The 17815-nt window shown below is 44.9% G+C and overlaps 1 protein-coding gene across 1 annotated transcript in view; it reads right to left on the bottom strand.

The window, feature by feature from the left end:
• The window catches only part of MTMR12 (myotubularin related protein 12), a 66251-nt gene that overhangs the window by 28095 nt on the left and 20341 nt on the right, over positions 1-17815 (bottom strand). The window contains exons 2-6 of the mRNA XM_043887331.1: positions 9912-9972; positions 7337-7479; positions 5910-5982; positions 4931-5061; positions 3093-3186 (exon numbers count right to left, since the gene is read on the bottom strand). Coding sequence (XP_043743266.1) covers positions 3093-3186; positions 4931-5061; positions 5910-5982; positions 7337-7479; positions 9912-9972 — 502 coding nt within the window. The remainder of the gene's footprint in view (positions 1-3092; positions 3187-4930; positions 5062-5909; positions 5983-7336; positions 7480-9911; positions 9973-17815) is intronic.

Genomic DNA, 17815 nt, shown 5'->3' with positions numbered 1-17815 from the left:
CATCTCGGTGATGGGCACTTCCGCCCCTCACCCTGCCACTCCCTGCAAGGAGGAAGGGGCCAGGAGTGCTGCTCAGACAACCCAGCAGGTGTGCCCGTGGTCCTCTCCACAGCACTGCCTGATGCAGGTGACATGCGCCAAAACACCCTTGGGTGGTCACACAGATCAGTTCGTTCCAACCTGTGCACATCTTTAAAAAGCAAGCCGTCTGGGGAAAACAAAGTATTAAATTAAATGCCCACCTGCTCCTTTTAATAAAACCACATCATAGTACAAAGGATGATAATACAAACAATGATTTTTAAAAAACAGCAACAGTAATGAAGCTTATATAGCACTTAGGATGCCAGGCACTATTCTGAGCACCTTACATGTAATAAGCCAATCCTCACAACCCTATAGGGTAGGCAATATTATCTCCTTCATTCAGAAGTGGCACAGAAAGGTCAATTAACTTGTCCAAGGTCACATAGCTAGGCAATGGTAGAACTGGAATTCAAACCCAGGCAGCATAAAATTTTCCGTAAAGTTAACAGATATAAATAAACTTCCCCACAGACATAAGTAATACCAATATTCCTATTCAAGCATACTAGGTCATTTTCTTAGCAACACAGATAAGTTCTTCCCTAAAATGCCATGTCATAAACATTTAGGACCTTTCAGCCAAAGCACATTTGTGAATTATTAAACCTGAGGAAAATGAAAGATGTTCAGGTTGCAAAGCACCTATTTCTACAAACCCCTACACAATATAAAAACTAACTGGTCCCCTTGCACCTCTCAGTTATAACCTTTACTTTATCAAAAAAAGGAGGCTGTAAGGAGAAGAGAAGGATGCTGGAATTTGGATAGAATACAAGATGCTACATAGCTTGGACATTCTGGCACCAAAAAAGCTCCATAAGGTAATGAAACTGCCAGGGTCAGTCAAGGTAAGGGTTTTGGCACAGAGATCGACATCTGCTGGGGAGCTGGGATATCGTCCTGTGCTGGTCCAGACCAAGAGTCAGGATACAAACCAGAGGCAGAGCTCCTAAAAACGGTACGATTTTCACATGTAGACACAATAAACGTTTATACGGAGTACAGCAATCAACAAAGAGGTCGTGTTTTGTACACCTCATACTGCAACGCGCTGTTGTCAGCCAGCGCCCAGCTAATCAGCACGTACACGTATTGCTACCATGAAAAGATGGTTCACAGACAGGAACTTACTACATGAAGGCACAAGTTTTAGGTTCAGACTAATAGTAGTGCTAAGTACATTTTCATGTCAATGTAATTCTCTGGGCAGAATCTGCCCTGAATAAGCAGTTATACTCTCAATTAACCCTCAGTCAATGACTGCACCCTATGTGCCGTGCATTTAACAATGTACAGTCTTCAAAACCTTCATGGGAAGCATTAACACTACTGTTTTTTAAATGAGAAAACAGAGGCCCCAGGAGTTAAGTGCCATCCCCAGGGTCTAGGCTACTAGGCAGTTGGACAAAGATTTGAATTCAGGAGGGACAGACCTGGAAATTCACACATTTTCTGCAAGATCACCACCGTTCCCCAAATGCAGCCCACTCTCCCAGATATCTTCATCTCTGCACAGGCCAGTCCCACTGCCTCAAACACTCCTGAGTGCCTTTCGGATACTCCACAATCTCCAGCAGCAGCTCAGGCCTGGACTTTGCCCTCTGACAGCCCTCCATCCCCAGTGTGGCCAGTCCCTTCCACCAGAGCACACAACACTCCGACTGGCTGCTCTTCTTTCTTTTTCTGGCTGCGCCACATGGCGTTCAGGATCTAGTTCCCCAACCAGAGATTAAACCCAGGCCCCCTGCAGTGGAAGCACAGTGTCCTAACTACTGGACCGCCGGGGAATTCCGAGACTCGATGTTCTTAAGAGGGCAGAGATTTAGCCCTGTTCATGTTTCCAGGGTGCCTGACCCATAGCAAGCATTCGAGAAACATTTACCAAGTGAGCAGTTGGTGACAAAGCAACTCTGCATTCCACAAAGCGTGATATGTGCAGGTAGAACATGTCATGTCCCTGAAGAAAGGCTCATGGCACACAGGATCGGTCAACACCAACTTCATGTTCAGAGTGACAGGCAGATAGGGACGTAATGTACAACATGACGAATACAATTAACACTGCTGTGCGTTTACGTATGGAAGCTGTTAAAGAGAGTAAGTCCTAAGGGTTCTCACCGCAAGGAAAAAATTTTTCTGTTTCTTTAATATCATGTCTATGTATGATGATGGATGTTCACTAAAATTACTGTGGGCATCATGTCATGACATATGTAACTCAAATCATTATGCTGTGCACCTTAAACTTATACATGCTGTGTCAATTATATCTCAGTAAAACTGGAAGAAAAAAAAATTAATTTGGAATTAAAAAAAAAAAAAGGAACGGGAAGAGCAAGTGAACAGACGGAGGGATCCAGAGAAGGATGAAGACAAACATCTGTGGAAATACCGTACAACACTGGGCATTATTAATAGCTAACTCAGATGACCACAGTTTCTTACTAAAAAGATTGCTCTTTTCAGGGAACCAAATGGAAAACATTTGGAATTTCAAGTTTTCGAACCAAACTGGTTTTCGGATGTGCTCTCTTGTGTACAAGTGTTCCATTCCCCATCCCCAAATATTTGCTATAAAGCATATTCTGGCTGTTTAAAAACTTTCTAGAATGCAAGACAGTTTTTAGGGTCTTATGAAATGAAATCAAGTATATTAAAGTGGAAAAAAGAACCCAGGGACAGAAAGGGTGATTTTAAACTTGTCTCAACTTTCTTTCTCTATAGTCTCACATTTCCAATGACAATCTATTGATTTTAGTCTTTCATAAGAACCCATCAAATAATCCCTCACAAAAAGCAAACAAACCTAAAAGATAAGTTAAAGCAACAAAGATCACAGGAAAGAAACAGAAACCTTTTTTAAAAAAAGAAATTTGAATCAAACACCCATGGAAGAGGTGACCCATTGCTAGAGAAGATGGGGGAAAAAACCCATGGATGGGTTTTCTCCCACGAGCTGCAGGTAGGAACTGGAAGGTCCTGCCTACCTGAGGATGAAAGCTTACCTGGATTGTTTCGTGCTGCGGTCGCGTAGGAAAACAGAAACAATCGTTTAAGCAGTTTAGGGGCCTGGGTATGATGAATTATGCCACTGACAATCTAGAAAAGAACCAAGTAATGCATACAGTCATGCTTTTGGCAAGTAAACACTGAGAGACAAGACCCAAGTTGTCTAGGTTTTCAATAATGCCCATGGGCTCCGCTGAGCAACATGCTAACTCTGTATCTGTGATGCTATCTCTTAGAATAAGGCCACACAAACAGAATGCTAACTATTTTGTCAGGTTTTTTAAGAGCTTTGAATTTCTAGGGTAATTTTTAAGACATAATCTATCAAAGACAAAGTGCTAAAAAAAACTTAAGTGCCATATTCAGACACTCCAAAAATCTGACATGTCAAAGATGTAAAGTAAAACAAAGTGAAGTCGCTCAGTGTCTGACTCTTTGCAACACCATGGACTGTAGCTCGCCAGGTTCCTCTGTCCATGGAATTCTCCAGGCAAGAATACTGGAGTGTGTTGCCATTTCCTTCTCCAGGGGATACTCCTGACCCAGGGATTGAACCCGGCTCTCCTGCCTTGCAGGCAGACTCCTTACCGTCTGAGCCACCAGGGAAGTCTTTCTAAAGATGTAAAGCTGATATCAGATAATAACCAAGACACTTAGCTACTCCAATCTATGTGTTGTGCCCTTAAGGATCTTCTTCTAGAAGACAGACTTCCCTTGGTGGCTCAGATGGTAAGGAGTCTGTCTGCAATGCAGGAGACCCAGGTTCAATCCCTGGGTCGGGAAGATACCCCTGGAAAAGGGAATGGCAACCCACTCCAGTATTCTTGCCTGGAAAATCCCATGGACAGAGGAGCCTGGCAGGGTACAGACTATGTGGTTGCAAAAAGCTGGACACGACTGAGCAACTTCACTTTCTTTCTTTCTAGAAGATAAGGAATTCAATCTACCATGCTTTTTGTTTGAAGCTCCAAACAAAAGTATATTTGGACAGATGATGAAAATCATCATTCAAATGGAAGTTTCTTGCTTCTCAGGGAATTTTCCGTATCTATACCAGTTTTTCCTGCTCAAAACAGATACCAGAGTCATGTTTATTATTTTAACCAAACTCCCGTGCTACCTGAAAGATCAAGGGGCTATCTAAAAAGAATGTCTAATAACTCACTGTAGCCAAAGCCAACAGATAAACTGGTCTCTCGCTAAAGGCTTCCCTGGATGCATTTACCATGACAGTAGCAAGTCTGAGACCTTCAATATCTTAAGAGAAACCTTGGAACTTAAAATAATCACTGTAACCAGTTCACCCGGTTACACATGTCAATTTGCTGCAGCAACCAGATTAAGTAAGTGACCAAAAGCACAGGCTCATTTGGTGACTCATTTTGCCCATGACCATGTACCTCCACCTCCCTCCACATGCAACCATGACCTTCCAGATGTCAACTCCTTCATTCGGGAGTTGGGGGTCGCTACTGCTGCTTTTGGAAAGGCTGTCGAGGTGGGAGAAGGGGACTGCTTCTAGCTGCTCCATCCATCTTCCCTTCCCTGACTGCCTTCTGACGCTGGTTTCCCACCTCCCACCCTCTGAAGGCTCTGGGGACAAACACGGTATGAATCGAAGGACTAAACATTGTATGTGCCATGATAATATTGTCCCGGTCAACCAAGTTCTCTCTCAATTCTAATCGAAGCACATGACATTATAACCAATTTCAACTTTTCAACTTTTCAGAGTGAAAGGCTCCCCTCAACCTTCGTGCAGTGGAAGCAAGAACTGAGTAAGTGGGGAAAACCTGATGGGAAATAAAACCTAAAAACACATGCGACTAGTTACCCTTTTGACTTCCTCTTCTTTTGTGTACCTCAGACAGAAGTGGAATACCCGGAGGTCTTTACAGTGGATGACGAGCTTCTCAGGGTACTTCTTCAGCTGTCCAAAGAGAGTCTTTTTTTTCTCATCAAACACTGCAAAACAATGAAATCAAGACGGGAAATCATGCTATAAGACAGGTTAATGCTAAAGAAACAGGTAGACTATTAACGTCCAAGGAGCCCTCTCAAAAGTGAGAGGAAATGTGCCATCTTCTCAGTAACCATTAGCACGGCCCCATCCCACCCAGCTGGGGCCTGTCCCACCCAGCGGGGGCCCGGGACTCTGCAACAGCCAGGGCTCCTCACTCCTCCTGAGGAAGTACAAGACCAAAATGGACTTGCCACTGTCAGCAGAATCAACTCCTGCAGAAAACCCAGCTCTGAAAGCTGAGATTACAAAAGATGGGAGATCATTAGGGACCTGACCTGGGACAGATGACTCCCGGGTTTATGGCTAGGGCCCCTCCTGACCCTGACCCTGACCCTGAGTTTGGACATCCTGGTGCTGGGAACTCCATAAATGGCTACTGAATAATTGCTCACAAAGCCTTGACTACCAAAATAGAGAAGTGATGCTAAGAGAGGCTTTGTGTAATCAGCAGAAGAGACAGCTGAGTGTGGAACAACAGACTTTTATAGGTTAGCCTTTAAAGCAAGACTTGCATAGCTAACACTGACATATGACCAACACCTAGCCTGTAATGGCACCGTGGAGTATTAGAAAGAACAGTTCACGTTTAAGTCCAAGCTTCTCCAGCTAATAAGCTCCTCCTCAAATAAGCCACTTCACATCTCAGTTTTATCATCCATAAGATAAGATATGGTGGTATCTTAAGATAAATGGGTGAAGAAATTTTAGTAAACTATAGAAGGCCAAAAAACAAAACCAACCCATCATTACAAGCTGTACATTCAAAGGCCTGGGGAACACAGATACTCACCTCCATAAATCTGATCAACACAGTGGAGGGTAATGTCATTTTCTCCTATGACCTTATTCTTAAACTGCGTTTCCTAAAAAATTCAAAAGGAAAGAACTGTGATTCCTTGCTAAGCACTGTTAGACATTTACAGGCACAATGAATTACTATCCCCAACTTGCATACTAAGAAAAATGAGGAGTGGGTGGGGGAAATGGGTGAAGGTGGTCAAAAGGTACAAACTTAGGTTATATTATAAAGTAAGTAAGTCCTGGAGATGTAACATACAGCATGGTGACTCTGGTTAGTAACACTGCACTGTACATTAGAAAGTTGCTAACAGGGTAGATCTTAAAAATTCTCACCACAAGAAAAAAGTTGTACAACTATGTGAAGAGATGGATGCTAACTAAACATATTGTGATGATCATTTCACAATATATACATATCCCAAATTCATCATGTTGTACATCTGAAACTACTACAATGTTATACGTCAATTCTATCTCAATAAAACTAAAGAAAAAATAAATGAAAAGGTATACGCCCTAAACAAACAGGGAAATGTCACATCCCGAGGAAAAGGACAATGAAGTAGCAAAGTGTGTGAGAAATGTTGCAAACACTCGTTTTCAAACCCGGCGGGACATGTCAGTCCTGGGCTGCCCCCAGGCCGACAGGCCAGGCAACTGCACATGGGCTCTGAGAGGTGCTGGGAGGTGGCACGCAGGTTCAGGTTTTTCTACCCAAATGCAGATGAGTGACAGGTGAGTGACAGAGCTACGAGAGGGCAGGAAGAAAACCCCGGGAGAGTCACATTTCTGCAAAAGCTATCTCTGTACAGGACTAGGAACGAGGCTGTTACCGCAGTGGCAGCACAGAGGCCCACACTGTGAGGCAGCGAGATGCTGCCGTGGCCGGGCCGACCGGCTTCAGTGACCGCGCCGTGTGCTCTGAGGGGCGCGGACATTCCTTTTCTCTCCTCTGCTCGGTCTTCATAAGGGGGACAAGTCTTACACAAGAACACTGCTGCTGGGTGCAGAGCAAACACAAACCCAAACTCAAGTGCTGCATTCAGCACCAGTCTCATAACTGAGCTTAGTGCTAAATTTAAGGAAGAGTTCAGTACAGAGAAAACATGGGGAACTGTGATTCCCCCGAGTGATATGTACCACGCTGAGATACAGAAGAAAATAAAAAAGTTGATGGTGTCAACCTATGAGGTCCAATGCAGGTGAGCATGATGTGAGGCACTGGTGGAACTGCAGAGTGGTCCTCCCACTGAAGGGAGATCCCCAAGGAGGAAGAGCAGGTCAGTGGTGAGAAGGACTCTGGCCTTTGTGTTTACATGCATTAAGGGCAAAGTTACTGAGAAGCTGGGAAAAAAGGACAATGGGGTCACAGAGGCAGTGCTACCCCAAACTCAGCCAGGTGCAGCTCACACGCACATCATTATCCGGGGCAGATTCATCGTCGCCCAAGAAAGCAATCTTGAAGTCTGTGCAGACAAGCCTCCCGTAGATTCCACGCTGACAGGAATCTTCCTGGACACACTTCAGGACTGTGTTGGCTTCACACAGCAGTTGTTCACCTGATGGAAACCAAAACAACGCGTCCTGAGAGTCCTCAGGCAGGCAGCACAAGCTTCCCCGGCTCTGCTCCTGCACAGACAGACACAGGCCACAACACAGCACAGGGGAGCTGCGAAACCTCGGGGGAGACAACGCAGAGTGGGGCCCACGGAGAAGGGAAATCAATGATTCACACACAGCTTCACACGGGGCTCGCCTATCTTCTCACTGTGAATAACAGACGTGTCCAAACGGGTAGAAACGACCTAGGCTACACTGGCAGGCACAGATCTCAGTGCTTTTATTACTTGAACCCGAACAGACGTTCTGTACCCGAGCAGAAGCGGTACCCAAGCGAGCAAAGCCGGAAGGGCTGGCCGGCAAGCTCTGGAACGTAGCTCTCGGGCTCCCCTTCCTGCGAGAGTGCCCGTTCCTCACCCCGGAAAGAGGACGGGTGTGTGCCTGGCCCGGGGCTCTCAGGCAGCTTCCTCAGGCCCAGGGGGTACAGCATGACCGCACTCGGTCTGGCTCCGCAGACAAGGATGGGAGGAAAAGGGAGGTCAGAGGTTTGTGGGAAAGAAAGCCTGTTTCCTCTCTTTCTTCGCTGAGCGTGTTTCCTCTCACTGTGTCACCTTTCCTGCTCTCTCTGCAGACGCCCAGCAGCCTGAGAGCTCTATTTCCTGGTGACAGAGACAGACAACTTCCGTCTCCAGTCAAAGAGACGAGGGTTTAGGGATAGGCAGGAAGCGCAGAGGCTCATGCCCGCTGGATGGTAAGGATAGAAAAATAAAAGAAGGATACAGGGGAAGTGAAAAACTAAGTATAAAATTAAAAAAAAAAAACCCACCTAAGTGTCAATACTTTGTGACAAGAAAAAACAGAATTTTCTCCTCATCCAACAGGCAACCGTCTTCTTAAAATCTCCCTCTGGATTTTTCCTTCAATGTCTTTAAATTTACCCTTTGGCTCAAAATTCATCTATTCTAACTTTCAATATGAAAACAAAGAAGAATTTCAGATACTAAGACTATCAAGGGACACATAAAATGTTTCACCTTGTTTTCTTCTCTCTTCCAAGCGGTTAAATACAATAGAAATACAGGAAGATGGCTCCGTCACCAGGTCCAGCCTCTACAGAGAGGTCACCCTCTATAGGTCAGTGTCTTCAAACCACCAGGCTTGAAGAAAACAATGAAGTGATGAGGGCCTCACTGGGGTTTAACATAGTCTCAGAAAAAGTGCCTTAGCTGAGTTCAAGGTAGAAGGCACGTGAGCAAGGCTTTCTGTGCTTTCAACCCCTGGTGTAAAACAGCTTTAAAAATAAATAAATAAAACAGCTTTAATAGTGAAGCTCTCCCAAGGCCAGGCAAGCCACATGGGTCCATGGTCAGGCACTGGAGACCTTGCCACACTCATCAACCAGTACTGATAGACAAAGTCTCGGGTCATATGAGGCACGAGCTGGGAAAGATCTTAATCTAATCTAGGAAACCTGGACTGCACACCAAGACGAGACGTCAGGAATCCAGGGAATGCGAGAATGTACGTAACACTAAGCTGAAGACAAAAGTAAACTTCCGAATCTGTAACCCAAGAAGAGGAAATAGAATAGGTTATATGGATTGAAGTTTAGGCCATTTTTATAGGGAAGAGCCTTTGACACTTAAAAACATTTTTTTTTTTTAAAGTTAGAGATTCTGATGTTTACCAAATAAGGTGGATCAGTCAGAAACTTGTGCATATTCATATTGTCCCAATAAAAGGGAATAAAATTAAAAGAACCAGAATGAGGCTTCAATTGTTTTGGGAAATGTACCTAAAAATACTTATGAAAAAAGCTGGGAAAAAAGAAAGCAGAAGAACTGAATGCACACAACTCACAGGATAGCCCCATATATGGAGAGGCTACCCGACCAAGTAGTTTGTTTCTGAATTCAGAAATGATTAAAACTCGACTTACACTATAGACAGTCACTCTCCTCCATCTCAACAACAACAACAAAAAATCCAACCAATCCAGTCTCCTTGGTGATGACAAACAGCAAGCCCTGGCAGCCCAGGGTTGGGGAGTTGGTTAAGCCCCACCAGGGTGGGATGTAAGGATCTAGAAGGGACCAGGATCTTCCGGATGGGGACCAGAATAGTTGATGGGGCCAAGTAAGGCAACCTGAAAAAAGACCTCATTTGCTTACAAAGAGGTGAGAATTTCCCACCTTTATTTTCATCCGCTGTGGGGAGGGGGAAACAAAAATTCTTTGCAGATGTTGTAACACTCAGTCCCAGGTGTGCGGTTACTGAACTAAAGACCTTGATATTCTGGTCCAACTCATTATTGTGACACACGGTCTGGATGAAAACAAAGGGGTTTATAAATAGTGCTACTAGAAATGACATAATTTATCTCTGGCTTTGAATTGCACACGAGGAGGTACAACGCGAACATGACCGTTACCTGGCAACAAGTGAAGAGTTACTTCCTTCTCGGTTGCTTCCTTTTCATTTGTGTGAATTTCCTAAGACAGAAGAGCAAAGAGTAATATATTTAAGGGCTCAAATGAATAACATAAAGCCATACTTTCAGAACACATGCTAAAACATCACGTTCAGCAGCTTTTTGTTTGACAAGCTAGGCGTTTTAATTGAAGTATAACTGATTTCTCAAATGGTAAAGACTCCACCTGCAATGCAGGAGTCCTGGGTTTGATCCCTGGGTCGGGAAGATCCTCTGGAGGTGGGCATGGCAACCCACTCCAGTATCCTTGCCTGGAGAATCACCAAGGACAGAGGAGCCTGGCGGGAGACAGTCCATGGGGTCGCAAAGAGTCAGACACAACTGAGCAACTCAGTACACACAGCTGATTTACAATGCTGTGTTAATAGCTTTTTAAAAGTAATTAAAAAAAAAAAAAGTTTAAGAAAATAGGTACGTTTGGTTTGTTCTTTTTTTTGGCAGCACAGCATGTAACATCTTAGTTCCCCAGCCAGGGATTGAACCCCAGCTGCCTGCAGGGAAAACACAGAAGTCTTAACCACTGAATCACCAGGGAAGTACCTAAAGCATCTTTAACTAAAGAAGCCAACAGGGCAGTTCAATGGATTACACTAACGATTCAGAATTGACAATGATTAGGAGGGGCAGGGATGGGCACTCCCCACATGCAGGAACAGATGTCCCTCAGCAAGGCAAGGCAGCTCAAGCAGAGTCAGAGAGAGGATGGAAGACAGCCCAAGAAGGATTCCCTTCTTCCTCCTGTGAGAATCAAGGATCAAAAACTAAAGACGACTGCAGTGTTTCTGAGAGAAAATGGACCTGTGTAAAGGGCTTGAAGGTAAAAATGGGGAGCTATGAACGTATCAAGTCAATACCGATCCATCCACTCTGCAGCATGTGCGTGCATGCTAAGTCGCTACAGGCATCTCTAACTCTGATCCTACGAACTGTAGCCCACGAGGCTTCTCTGTCCATGGGATTCTCCAGGCAAGAATACTGGAGGGGGCTGCCATGCCCTCCTCCAGGGGATCTTCTAGACTCAGGGATCGAACCCATGTCTCCTATGTCTCCTGCATTGGCAGGTGTGTTCTTTACCACTTTCGCCACCTGGGAAGCCCTGCAGCACACTAGGGCTCAGAAAAGGTGGCTGGGAACATATTTGCTCATTCTAAGTTCCCTAAAACCACACAACAGTGCCCCAGGATGCAATCATTTCTAGTAGAGAATCAAGGCCAGGTTCTTTTTTTTTTAAATTTACTTATTTCTGGCTGCACTGGGTCTTCATTGCTGCGCGCAGGCTCTCTCTAGTTGTAGAGAGCAGGGGCTACTCTTCGTGGTGCACGGGCTTCTTGGTGGGCTGGCTTCTCTTGTTGCAGAGCATGAGCTCTAGGGAGTACGTGCTTATTGCTCTGCAGAATGTGGAATCTTCTTGGATGACGGATTGAACCCATGTCCCCTGCACTGGCAGGAAGACGCTTATCCACTGGACCACCAAGGGAGTCCAAGGCGAGGTTCTGTCTCACTGTTTCTCAATTAACAATGTCTTTTCAAAGGCTTCTATCCAGGGTTCAGTGTTTACCAGATATTCAAAGATAACTAGCAATCCTTAATGAATGAATGGACCAAACAACAATCATAAATGGCTGTTAATTTTGACTCAATGGGGGTTACTTCTTTATAGAGATTTTCACTACTTTTAAGAACAATTTATCCTCATACTAGAATATTCATGTTAGACATTCTTCTACAGGCATCTATAATATCACCTTTTAAGTATCCAAGTGCAAGCTTATCTCCCTCTCGATAACAGTATTTTTCCAACTAGGGCTTGTATCTATCAATGGGTTGTAAATCAACTTAGTGGGTCAAAATCAAATTTTTCCACAAAAAGAAAGAATAAAAAATATCATGTAGTAAAACATTGGGGAAAAACAAAAACTGTTAAAAAGAGAGGCATGTTGTTGGGCCCCCTCATCAACCTACCACATCACCTATGAAGAATTCTTGCCAAAATATCTAACTTCCATCTGCTTGAGCTGCTACCTACCAGTTTACAAGAACACTGAGACAGGGAAACATGTTAAATGACACCATGGGGATGCAAACAATCAAATCCTGACTGCAGGAAATTCTACAAAACACAACCAGTTCTGTCAATGTTTAAAAATGTAATATTTCTATTTTGTTTTGGGTAGAAGTTTCTGGGTGGTATGAGTTTCTGGAAAATCTGTTGATTCAGATTAAAGCCCCCCAGTACTAGAAGAAACCACAGTACAGCTGAGGCTGGAAGAGGCCAGACAGCCCATCTTGAGGCTGAAGAATGAAGTCATGGCGTCTTCAGAGAACCCGCTTTGTGCCTGGTCTGTTTTGGAGATGACTATGATTTCCATCCCAGGAGACGCCAATAAATGAAGCCTCCCTGATGCAGTACCTCTCAAAGCCATGGAGCATCAGGTCATCTGGGGAGCCTGTTCTTCACCTCCGCAGACACTCAGGCCCCACCGCAAGCCTGAGGAATCAGCGTGTGGGGGCCGCAGCTGAGTCTCTCATCTGTGAACGCTCCCCAGATGACTCTGACACACTGCTCCAGGTTACACAAGAGAGACTGTTTTTTGCATATGTAAATGCTAGGAGTGGATTTGGTAATTTAGAAATTCTCATTGAGAGTTTTCATCATCTGTCATTGACAAAGAACTAAGCTAAAGCACAATTATTTTTGACAGGTTTATCATCTTTGTCTGAGGAAAGCAAAGCTATGCATTAAATTCAATCAGCTGTTAGAAAACTAGCAATCATCTTTAGTGCTTGGAATTCAGTTGAAAAACTGAAGCCAGGACACAGAAGACTGCCTTATTGTTACGCTGTCCACAGAAGTATCATCTTCCAATTTAAAGATTTTATACTATCCCAAATTACCTGTGTACATCAATTCTTGAAATGGTTAGTGAAATCCTTTGTTTATGTCCCAAGAACAAGGCAATCAGGAGACATCTTTCAGGATGGTCCCACCCAAAACTCCCTTGTCTTGGACAACTGTTCCCTGCTCCCCTAATCTCCTTCCTGGAGAGAACCACCTCCTCCCCACCACCTGCGTGAGCTAACAGACAGACATACTTGCAAGTGGCTGATCATTTTATCTCCCCCTTTAATTTGGCTGAAGGGCTAAGAGAAGCGAATCAAGCTGGCTATTTCAACTACAGGCTTTGTAGCATGTGTGCTAAGTCACTTCAGTGGTGTCCGACTCTTGGCGACCCTATGGACAGTAGCCCAACAGGCTTCTCTGTCCATCAGATTCACCAGATGAGTATAATGGAGTGAACTGCTGTGCCCTCCTCCAAGGGATCTTCCCAACCCAGGGATCAAACCTGCATCTCTTATGTCTCCAGCATTGGCAGGCGGGTTCTTTACTACTAGCGCCACCTGGGAAGCCCACAGACTGTAGATTTGGCTACAAATATGTGGCAGCAGAGAAAGCTGTTCTGTAGAGAATGAGACACATGAAGAAGCTAGGTGGAGACAAAAGACCGTCCCCCAAACAAATAAGCAGTTCTGGCCTGCTCTCCACAGATTTCCAGGCTTTGGTGACGCCCAACCACGCCTCTGGCCCACAGTTCCAAGCATCACACCGGTATCTTTATAACAGATTCCCCTGTGAGCCAAAGCTAGCTACAGTGATTCTGCTGACCATCACCAATGGTACTGACTTCGGTCAACTGCACCAACTACAGACAAACCAGAGATGACGGAATCATGTCATGCAACATGTCAACGTGCAGTATGTCCAGGGCTACAGGATTAGGAACCGACATCAGAGACACCGTCTCACACAAGTAAGACTGGTAGGAATCACACGCCAGACCTAGCATCTGCCACTTCAACTGTGTGGATTTTAGGTGAGGACGTATGAGGCCTCCAGGCTATAAAGCCTCACAGGGTTTCACCATTATTCAAGCAGAGAGAGCCCCCCCCGAATGGCGTGCCTTAGCTCCTACCCCCACAATCCCTGCATGACCTCTCAGGGTGTAGGGGCGCATACTACTCCCTGCTCTACCCCTTCTCACATACCAGGTAAAGCAGAAACTGCCTTAAAAACAAAACACCCCCGGGACTTCAAGTGGTTAAGACTCCCGCTTCCACTACAGGAGGTGCAGGTTTGGTCCCCAGTAGAGGAACTAAGATCCTGCGTGCTGCACTGCATGCCAAAAAAAAAAAAAAATCCCATAATGTTCTTAGCCTTGTCATTTCCAAACTAAGTCGTACAGTGTATGTATTTGTGCACATACACACACAAATATATATATATATATATATATATATACACACACACATGTATTGCTGTTTAGTTGCTAAGTTGTGTCCGACTCTTTTCAACACCATGGACTATAACCCGCCAGGCTTCTCTGTCCATGCGATTGTCCAGGCAAGAATGCTGAAGTGGGTTGCCATCTCCTTCTCCAGGGGATCTTCCTGATTCAAGGATCGAACCCACGTCTCCTGCATTGGTAGGGGGGGTTCTTTATCACTGAGCCACCTGAGAAGCCTATATATATATGTACAGATGTATATAAAAGCAGAGGATGCTAGGCTTCTAAAGATAATTGAGGTTTGTACATGAAAAAGGAGAAGGAGATTCATAAGAAACAAAGGTAACTGAATGAATCTCTACCAAGTGCTAGGTAAACAGGAGCTCACAGCCCAGTGGGGAGATGAGACAATACTAACACACTGTACCGCCATATGCAATAGAATGACGATTTAATGAAGGCTCTGATGGGGGCTCCAGGAACACAGAAGTGGGGACCTGACTCAGAAGAGGGGCCAACAGAGGGCGGGGGGGAAGGGCAGACTGTTCAAGCACGTGCTTCCTGGAAGTGGCTCACAAGGAGTGTGCAGGAGTCCAACAGACGGACCAGCAGAGGGAGGAGGAGAGGAAAGAGGAGGTACGGACCTGGTGACCAGGAAGGCCATTTGAAGGAGTCTGGGCTTTATCCTGTGGGCTGTGAGGAGCAAGGAGTTTAAGCAGAAGAATACACTAAACACATGGCGTTTACTATCTGCATCAAGTGTCCTTCAGGTAACAGCACAGGAGTAAGTCAGAAACCTGGGTGGGTTCTGGCCTACAGAGCAAACAGGACCATCTGGGCAAGAGTCCTGGCCTCGGGGTGCCCACTGAAGAGAACAGAATCAAGAGCTGCACTGCCTGCCTTATGATCACATCACGACAGCGCAGTGAGCCTCAGTCACTGTGCTCTCAAAGGAGGCAGGGTCCATGGTGCCTCGCCCTCACTAGAACGGCAAAGGAAGACTCCTGCAGACCAGCCCTCCATTCTAAAACATGGGCGCGACAGGGCACCACGATCTCAGAGGGGAGAAGATAAATCTACCAGAAGCATTTCCTCAGAGAAAAAAAGGAAAGGACTGGAGACCTCCTCCCCTCGTGGAAAAAGGGAAACTGGAGACTCACCCTTGTCTTTTTCAAATGCACCAGAAGCTTATTACACATTTTTCACTTTTAAGAGTAGGGACTCCTTGGTACTTCCCTGGTGATCCAGAGGCTAAGACCCAGTGCAGCCAAGTAAATAAACGAAAATAAATATATTTTTTAAAGAGTAGGGACTCCTTCTCTTCTCTGGAATAATGTTAAATACATTCTGACGCTGGCAACAAGTTGCTGACCAGACACTGACCTGAGAAAAAGGAAACCCACCAAGCAGCCAGGTCGTGGAGGAGCCACATGTCTCATGAAGTGTGCGGGACATTTCAGCACAAGAGGCGGTGGCAAAAAAACCACCAAGATTCCTAACAGTGCTTGACTTCCTACTAAAGCTGCCACTATTCATCAGACTTCCTTCAGCTGCAGACAGGGGGAGGAGAGGTCAGAATAATGCAGTAAGAGACACACTGGTGCGGACAAGCTGGCGTTCAACAAAAAGGAGTCTAACCATCCAGTGCATGTGAGTCCTTGCCTCGAAGCCACTAAACAACTTTGTGTGAGGGTGTTGTGAGCCGTTCAGTTGTGTCCAACTCTTTGCAACTCCATGGACTGGGGCCCGCCAGGCTCCTTCGTCCATGGGATTTTCCAGGCAAGAATACTGGAGTGGGGTTGTCATTCCCTTCTCCAGGGGATCTTCCCAACCCAGGGATAGAACCTGGGTCTCCTGCATTGCAGGCAGACTCTTTACCATCTGAGCCACTAGGGAAGACTAAACAAGTAAACAGCTTTACTTGTCCAAAACATAGACCATACAGCAACCTCAGCTATTTGAAACAGTGCTGAAAATCCCAAAGTGAAAAAAGACTTCTGAGTGGTAAAGACAGGGGTGTCCAAGTTTGTACACAGCAATCAAGGCCCTCCACAAGCTGTCAGTCTCAGCTTCCACTTCAACTGCACACATTTAGCTATAATAAGAAGTCACATTTATTAAGCTCTATGATGTACCAGATAAGTACTCGTCATAAGTATCTCATTAATCCGCATAACACCAGAATCGGTATTGCTTCCATTTTACAGATGAAGAAACTGAGGCTTAAAGAGGTTCAGGAACTTCCCTTTAATAGGAAAATAAGTCACTAACCAAGGGTTCAGCCCAAGCCCTGACTAACTCCAGAGCCTACATTCCTTGTTGCTGTGTTCCAACAAACATGGTCTCTAGTTTCCTACCACAAAAGAAAAAACACGGTCACATCCATTGCGTGTAACAGAAAACCACTCTCCTGCTACAAAACTCATTAGAACAAATTAGAAAAATTCCCTTACAAGAACTGTACTCCACTGTACAAGGCTTTGCCTCATAGAGGACAAAAGCATATGAAGGCAAGTGTCAGCTGTGCTCCTGAGAATCTGCTGAGAGACTGCAAAGCAGCCTGGTTGTTTTCACTCCATTGGTTCTCAGAGAGTGTTTTCTCTAGTGTCTTACCAAGTTCATATTCAGGATGCACACATCTCAAAAGTGTGGTGGACCTAGAATCCTGGTAAAGGCGGAAGAAGGGAAGGCTCTGCAGGTTGACCACTGACCTTGAAAAGAATGGGGCGGGGGTCTCTACCATGAAGCTCTCCTAGGCCAGATGCTTGTAAATGTTCACGTCAACCCTTCACTGCTTACAAGGGCTCTGAGTCAAAAACCAAAGTTGTTATTCTCAGTTTAATTTCATCCAGGCAGAAGGGCAAATTCCAAGAGGCAACATAACATCCCTAAAGGTTCCAAAACACAATTTCTTTCGATCACATCTGGCACCGAGTGCTAAAGAGACATAATACAAACATTTTTATTTCCTCCAAGTCACTCCACTGCTCTAAAGTGGACACTTAATACTCTGTTTTCTCCGCTAAAATAGAAAATTGGAGGGGGAAGATGCATTTGTGGCTACATATTAGGTGGCAACCCATGTCTATCTCAGAACAAAATTTACCTTTTTTTTTTTAAAGCAGAGTTGTGGGACTTCCCCGGTGGTCCAGTGGCTAAGACTCTGGGCTCCCAATGCAGGGGCCCTGGGTTTGATCCCTAGTTGGGGAACTAGACCCCACATGCCTCAACTAAGAATTTACATGTTGCAATTAATACCTGGTACAGTCAATAAACAAATTTAAAAAAAATAAATAAAAAAAATAAAGCAGAGTTGTATTTTTAAAACAGCATAGTACTAGGAATTTAAGTTTTGTCTTTCCCCTGGTTTCTCCAAATTTGTCTCTGTGCATGTATTAAAAACAATACGGACTTGAGGCAACAGTCCAAACCCAGCTCTGGTACCTACAGACATGAACTTGGGCTTGCCATTTAACGTGACTGAGCTTGGTTTCCTCCTGTGTGAATGGAAACAACACAACCTAGTATGAGGTTATGAACAGAAATGGGTGTAAACACCTG

This window comes from Cervus elaphus, chromosome 25 (genome assembly GCF_910594005.1).
Source record: "Cervus elaphus chromosome 25, mCerEla1.1, whole genome shotgun sequence".
NCBI lineage: Eukaryota > Metazoa > Chordata > Mammalia > Artiodactyla > Cervidae > Cervus > Cervus elaphus.
The sequence above is the reverse complement of the archived record's forward strand: the minus strand, read 5'-3'. Positions and strand labels throughout refer to the sequence as shown.